Source organism: Denticeps clupeoides, chromosome 19 (assembly GCF_900700375.1).
Source record: "Denticeps clupeoides chromosome 19, fDenClu1.1, whole genome shotgun sequence".
Lineage (NCBI taxonomy): Eukaryota > Metazoa > Chordata > Actinopteri > Clupeiformes > Denticipitidae > Denticeps > Denticeps clupeoides.
The window spans coordinates 10,941,823-10,949,198 of record NC_041725.1 but is presented as its reverse complement, the minus strand read 5'-3'; the positions used below and the strand labels follow the sequence as shown (position 1 = coordinate 10,949,198).

The window sequence follows — 7,376 nt, the reverse complement described above, 5'->3', positions numbered from 1 at the left end:
CCTCCTTCAAAACACAAACATAGGGCGGGTCTATCATAACACTTTGCCTGCATAACTATTAGGAATCACAGGGAATCGATGTCTGCAAGTTGGGAGTCTTTACGCCCTCTAGTGTTTGACGAGGCACAGAACCTTTAAGTTCTCAACTATTTTGTTCAGGACACACACCACTTTATCCCATCCATGGTCCAACAGTGCCGATTATGTAAACACTTCAGCTGAGTAAAACCAACAGGACAATTATATATTTGTAAATTATTTTATTTTCAGTCATTGTTAGACAGCTTCAAAATATAAACATTGTGGGTAACACATTCGCCTAAGAAGAATACCCAGGTTCAAAACCTCACGTCCCTGAGCAAGACACTTAACCTGGAGTGTCCCCAGGGGGACTGTCCCTGTAACTACTGGTTGTAAGTCGCTCTGGATAAGGGTGACTGAGAAATGCTGTAAATGTAAATGAATTAAAATAAAAGATGTTCATAGATAACTTATCAGTTTAGTGAAGGTCATTAGCCCTTGTGTAATTCCAATTCTACAAATCCTATTAAAAGTATAAAAATAAGTGTTGGTTTTTGCATTAAAGATATTACAATAAATGTAAACTCATAACTCAGGCATGTCAGCAAAAGTGCAGGCGTTAAGACGGACCACAACTCAAACGCTTGCCATGAAGTGGCTTCCTTCATGAGTTGAAAGCTCAGTGTCTCCATGTTTCCTTGCTGCTCTAGCGCAGAAAGCGGATGCTCATCTTGTGTTCAATATTCACCTTGTCCAGTGACTGAAAGAGAGAGAAAAAAAAAAAAAAACAGATCTACCAGTATTCTGTACGTCACAGCAAAAAGAAACATAATATAAAGTGTCTGTATACATACAAGTGACAAATCCTTCAGGACCTCTGCCGTAATTTGTACAATGGCATATGAAAGTAACTGGCTGTTATTGGCACACACATGTCTCAGCCTCGTTGGTACATGAATGGAGAAATAATGTGTTAATCAAGAACTAAATAAGGGACCTTTCTGAACTCCTCGAAGGAGATGGCATTGTCCCGGTCTGTGTCAGATTCCTGGATGGTGCGGTCAGTGATGCTCTCTAACTGCTCCTCAGTCACCTGCATTTCCAGCATGGCACGCAGGACCTGTCAATCACAGATTGACTGCAATGTTAAAAACAAATATTATTTTATCTTACACTAGTAGACGGCAACCATTTTCATTACACAACATTTATTTCTACAGATGGTTCTTGGTTGGGGCTAAAGGTTTACACATGACCTTGTTTTTCATATTTAATATATTCAGCTTATCAACCCAGGTCTGACCTGTAAAAGCTCATCTCTGGAAATCTTGCCGTCCTTATCCTGGTCATACAACTGAAAAGCAACTAGTGAAAAGGGAAGCATGAGAGAAACATCATCTGTAAGCAATAAATAAATAAATAAATAACAGTGGCATGCTAGGGTGTTGTGCTATTGGGCGTGAAAGTGCTATAAATCAGCCTGCACACGTTGCTACACATGTAACATTTGTTACATCTAGCACACGGTGCTAGATGTAACATTTGAATTATTAGACAAAGTTCCATACTGACAAAGTGCAAGTGTGCGACATACTACAAACTGGACTACATAAAGTGCAAACAAGGGGGACACATGGGAGTGCAGGAGTAACATTGAACAAAAAAACAACAATGCATGGACAAAGTGATGGTTAAAATAATAAAGTGTATCTTAGAAATGCATTTATGGTTAATAATACACCCAATGTAGAGTAAACAAAATGCAATATTATATCATGTGACCACAGAAATACACTCACACTTCAGCTTGTTTGTCCGACTATTTATAGGGTCTGGTGAGGTGGATTCCTTGGGCCGATTCTTGTCAGTTGGACGGAAATGGGCCAGGACCTTTACAAAGGAGTTGAAGTCCACAGTTTCCTGCTGAGGACTAGAATTTATTTCTTATCAACAGAACAGCCACAAATATGAACATAGCCTAGAGGATGAACAGGGGAAATGGATAACAGTAAATATATTTAAGCCAAAAAACAAATATTTAAAAAACAAAAAACAAAAATTTAAGACATTCAATGTAAGTACTTGATAAAATGTCTCTTTACCCCTGGGCAAAGAAGGCTCCTATTATTCTGTCACCGATTGGATTCATGGCCAACTCCTTAATGGCTTCAAAATCTTGAGGACTTTATTTGGGGGGAATCAGTACAAATACAAATAATTAGACAAAGAAAATCGTAAACCACTGTTTGTATGTGCATGTTTATTGCATTTTATCATTATAGAGTCTTCAAACTCAAAGCAAATTGCCAATAAGGGGGCCTCACCACAGATAGCCTTTCTCATCATTATCGAGAGCTCTGAAACGGTCATGAAGTCGAATGATGTGGGCCTGTGAGACTGAAACGAACACACACAAATTATATACACTCCCAAACAAATATGCAGATCTGTTCTCTGATGAAAACACTGCAAAAACACAGAAACAGCTCAGTAAAATAAATTATTGTTGGTCACTGGTATGTGCCTAATGTTCAATCAGGAGTGTGAAAACTAAACTAAACTAAAACTAATTGATATTTTACTTTAATGCTCCTGTCATTAAGAGAGCAGAGTCAATTGCGTGGGCATTTGCGAATTATGTGAGCCTCGTACTAAAAATCTAGAAATGTCCACAACATTCTCGGGCTTTAAATTTAGTCCCCATCCTAAAGAAATATTATATTTCAGAAGTGTTAAGAGACCGACCAGACAGACATTACTGATCTGTGCCTGATGCGTTTCCGTCACCATCAACAGCAACAACAACACGATAGAAACTCAACATCTTGCACCTACGTAGTTTTTTTTTTTTTTTAAGAATGTTCCACTTACAACCTGTTTCTTGCATCAGTTTATCCACGTTTGGGATTTTGGATAAAGTCGAGCCTCTGGAACCCATCGCTTCACGCGTTTAATGCATCGCAGTGCGAGAAAGAAAAAAAAAACAGAGCACACGCCCGCTGGCGGTCATTTAAAAGCCCCAAGCGACAGCAGACCACGTGACGGCCCGGACCGGACTGACCAATAAGGTGCGGACGAGGTTCCCACGTGATCTCTCTTTATAGGCCGCTATCGAAGCCCTGCACTTTTCTGCTTATCAATTCCGCTACAGGGTTGTCAGTACTGATATTGATACAGAGAAAACTGAAACAAAAAAAGCAACTCTATGTAGAGTGTAAGAGTCTATTTTAATACCTCGACGCAGTTCCAAAAACAAGGCAACAGTTGATTTAGTGCACTCGTTTAATCGAACTCAGTCTGTAAATGGGCATACATGATATCCTGTTTCATCAGTTTGTAATTTGGAAATCGGTGGTGCAGTGTTTTCAGACCATATGGCCGTTTTATTTGATTTTATTAGATCTTTGACTGTCGGTGTTTTAAAGCCTCCCACCATGGATGTAAATGTCATGTAACAGCAGAGGGCGCAATGAATATAAATTTCTCGTGAGCAAATTTTTGAAGGGGACACAAACAATACAGTCAAATTGTACTTCTAAAGATATGTCCCCACTGTGAAAAACTTAGCTTCTATCATTATTATTGTAGCATGGTGACTGCGTCATATATGGTTATATTTTTTGTACAGTCAAGCAGTCAAAATGCAATACAATTTAAACATGACTGTTATTGTGAAAAAGATATATAAAACAAGTAATGTTGTGTAACAAAATCAGTTAATAAAAAAAAGTCAATTTACAGGAACCGAGCTTGCCTTTGTGCACATTGCAGACTAACAAACTGTTACGTCTGTCTTGGCGCACAGTAGCCCTTAGTCACGTCTTTAGTCTCCGCAATGCACTGAAGCGCCTCTCAGCTTCACATGAAGACACTGGATCCACCAACAAAATTCTGATCTCAAATAATCCACGCACTTATCTACAAAAGTTAACAATCCAGTCAAAAGGAAATTTGCAGAGACTTTATACTGTCTTGGTTGAAATGCTCACCAAACTGAACCTCCATTCAATCCAATACTTTGAAGAACTCTTCCGTGAAATGGTAAGGAATTTGCTCTCTCAATAGGGTCAACTAATTCAATTGAGTTTACCAATGATGTAGCTTTTCCTGTATAATTCAGGGTATTACTGAAGTGCTCAAATAAACCACTGGCAGTTGAAGCTGTCCTAGATGCACTTTTTGCCTATTCTAGACTAACAAGGACCCGCTCACACTGCCCTAGCACAGCTATTAAGGCATAATTATGCACAGTCCACCTGGTTGGATATAGAGGTTTTAGTGTGGTGATGGATTCATTTTCAGAGGTAACTATGTTTTTAAAGATTCTCTTAAATTTTCCTGACTGGCTGAAGAGGATGCGTAACAGAAGGACCCAGGAAAGGCAGTGTCTGATCATTGGGGAGACTGAGCAGCCAGTCTGTGGGATTAAATTGACACAATGTGCCCCACAATGCACATAAAGGGCTAATGGCTGCTGCTCCCTCACAACTGCCATCGTAACTTTGCCCACGTAAAGCAGACATGGGTAGATTAAGCCTCAAGGAAATGCCTTGGCATGTTGTCTCTGACAAAACGGTAGAACCCAATAAACTCCTGGCATAAGGTCATGGTCATAAGGTCATCTGTTAAAGAGTCCAATAAAACTTCTGCCCTACATTTTATGAGTTGATACAGATCCCCTCTCTTTTCAGTACCACTTCTTAAAGATTGTCCTTGCCTTGCCTCATGCTGCACAGAGCTAACAATTTTCCTCAAGCAAAGTTTTGCCACATCCTGCTGAATTTGGCTGACGTGCAGTAACAGTGCAGTAACAGTAATGGACTGCAATGTAGCCATGGAAAGTCTTGATGCTATTTATCTTGAAATGGTACTGTCTCAAAACAGACTGACTCCTGTAGAGCATATCACTCCAATATTGGCTTCACTTCACTGGCTTCCTGTTATTTGTTTTTAAGTCTTTGAATGCCTCTGCTTCAGTCTTATTGTCTGATCTCTTGCACCCTTACATACCATCCCATTCCCTCAGGTCTGCAGACCAGAGGCTTTTGTCTATACCAAAATCGCATTACAAAATCAGGGCTTTTGCAGTTGCAGCTTCTCGACTATGGAATGACCTGCCAAGCTTTGTTACGCAGTTCAAATCTCATCTAAATACACACTTTTACTCCCTGGCCTTCAACCCAGTGTGAGGGGGTGACACGTGGTTTTTCTACTTCAATTATTTTGTTTGTACAGATCTTTATTATATTGGTTTTATTATATTTTATTTTATTATATTAGTTTTATTATATTTTATTACTCTATCACATTTTATGTATTTTTATAATATTGTTAATATTGCTTGACTTATTTGTCTGTTTTATTCATTGGCCTTAATGTCATCATGTTTGTATTGTAAAGCACTTTGGTCAACATTGTTGTTGTTTTAAAGGTGCTTTATAAGTAAAACTGGTATGGTATGTTATGGTATGGTATGGTACAGTATATTACCACAAATGCACGGGTACATCTTACTGCTAAACTTAACTATTTTTTTTAAAAATCTATCATTTATGGACAGTAGATGGCAGCAGAACCATTCCCAAAACCTGCCATGGGGCACTCCAACAGCAGGACATACATAATGAAAGAAAGACCTTACATGAAGACAGCATTTACATTTATTCACCACAAAAGAAACATGCACCGTACCGAGTAATCATTGTAGTGTCAGTGTTGTGGATGTAATGTCCTGTATGTGTGGATGTATGTTGTCTATATAGCTACTGGACACCTAAATCTCCTTCTGGATAAATAAAGTAAATCATTCTACTAATAAATAAAGATGAATCAGAACAATAGGCAAGAACAATTGCTGCTTGTGCAATTAAACCTGTTCAGGGTTACTTATCTCTGTGAAGATATCACAACATCACATAATATTTTTAAAGCTTCATTTCAAAAGTGCAGGCCTTCTGTGGGGTTTCAGAGCATTTTTTGCTAAAAAAATTTAAAAAATGGATGAAAGCGATAATCCAGACCAGTACAGCTCAAGCTTGATAAGAACATACAGAGAGTGATTTCAAAGGAACGTGTACTGAGAGGATCTGTTGACATCTAGTGGTAGTTAAGAGATATGGAGGGGCAAGGAGGTCAATCTTTCCTTGGACTTTTCTTTCCTCTCAGATTCATCCTTTTCATTTTATGTCATCTCTTTTTTTTCTTTGCTGTTGTTACAGTACTATGAATTGGAAGGTAAAATGCATATAAAGAGCAGATAAAGGAGACTGATTTGTAACTCCCATTTGTTAAAATTGTAACAGATACTGTGTTAGTTATTGTATTTATGTTAAAGTATTTATGTCAACTTGCATCATAATCTGCCATCTGCCTAAAGCAGTCATAAGTTTTTTGTAGTAGACATGATGTCCAAAACACACAAAGTAAAGTGATTGCAGCACAGCACATGGTGAAATGCATCCTCTGCTTTTAACCATCACCCTGAGTGAGCAGTGGGCAGCCATGACAGGCACCTGGGGAGCAGTGTGTGGGGACAGTACTTTGCTCAGTGGCACTTCAGTAGATCAGGATTCAAACCAGAAACCTTCTGATTACGGGGCCACTTCCTCAAACACCACTGCCCAAAGTATAAAGAACAACCCTTTTGTGCCAGACATGCAACCTGAGAAAATACGTTTTCCCACTTTTTCTCTTTAAAAAAATATTATTTAAAACTCAAGGGTTTAGTGTGTGTCAATGTGTGCATGTCACATACCTGGGTGTGACAGTGACACGTTTTACTGTAAATAGGCAGGGAATAAGTTGAAGCTGAAGCCAGAAAAAAAAAATGAAACTTGCTTGACATTATTTGACCTCTCTCACTCAGCGTGATGGACAGTATTAAAACAAGAATTTCAGGTCATGACTCTTTTGTGTCTTTAAACTACACAGATTTTTTTTCAGTTAGTGACTATGATCACATTGCACTACTAACATGGCATGGAACTGACTTAGCCAGGACCTTGATGGTCTGTCTTCTGCATATAATGACCATTTGTCCTTAACACTACTGGCCTACAAAGCCAGACATGGTGTAGCACCATCCTACCTCACAGCTCTCATTATACCTCGGACTGCACCTTGCATTCTCTGACCCTCCCAGTACTGATCGTCTGGTCCCTCCAACTCAGAAGATATACAGAAGACACTCATTTAGACTCTGTCCTGTCTTGGCCCATAGGTGGTGGAATGAACTTCCCCTCGAGATCAGATAAGCACAGTGACTGAGTATTTTCAAACAGCAGCTTAAGGCCTTCCTCTTTAGAGAATATTTAGACCAACTTTTAACTTTATTATAGTCTGACTTATGTAAGAAA

At 38.9% G+C, this 7,376-nt stretch overlaps 1 protein-coding gene across 1 annotated transcript; it reads right to left on the bottom strand.

The window, feature by feature from the left end:
• Nucleotides 1-245: 245 nt before the first annotated feature.
• chp2 (calcineurin-like EF-hand protein 2) lies at nt 246-3,020 on the bottom strand. The gene is made up of 7 exons (XM_028961567.1): nt 2,893-3,020; nt 2,346-2,418; nt 2,124-2,204; nt 1,821-1,951; nt 1,325-1,386; nt 1,019-1,141; nt 246-781 (listed from the first exon to the last, which is right to left on the bottom strand). Exons 1-7 carry the CDS (start codon nt 2,957-2,959, stop codon nt 728-730), a joined length of 591 nt encoding a protein of 196 aa, XP_028817400.1. The 5' UTR covers nt 2,960-3,020; the 3' UTR covers nt 246-727.
• Nucleotides 3,021-7,376: the final 4,356 nt, after the last annotated feature.

Coding starts and splice junctions, on each gene's coding strand:
- chp2 (XM_028961567.1), bottom strand. CDS start 2,959: ATGGGTTCCAGAGGCTCGACTTTATCCAAAATCCCAAACGTGGATAAA. Junction 2,205..2,345: donor GATGAGAAAGGCTATCTGTG/GTGAGGCCCCCT, acceptor CCCCAAATAAAG/TCCTCAAGATTTTGAAGCCA. Junction 1,387..1,820: donor TCGGACAAACAAGCTGAAGT/GTGAGTGTATTT, acceptor CCTTTTCACTAG/TTGCTTTTCAGTTGTATGAC.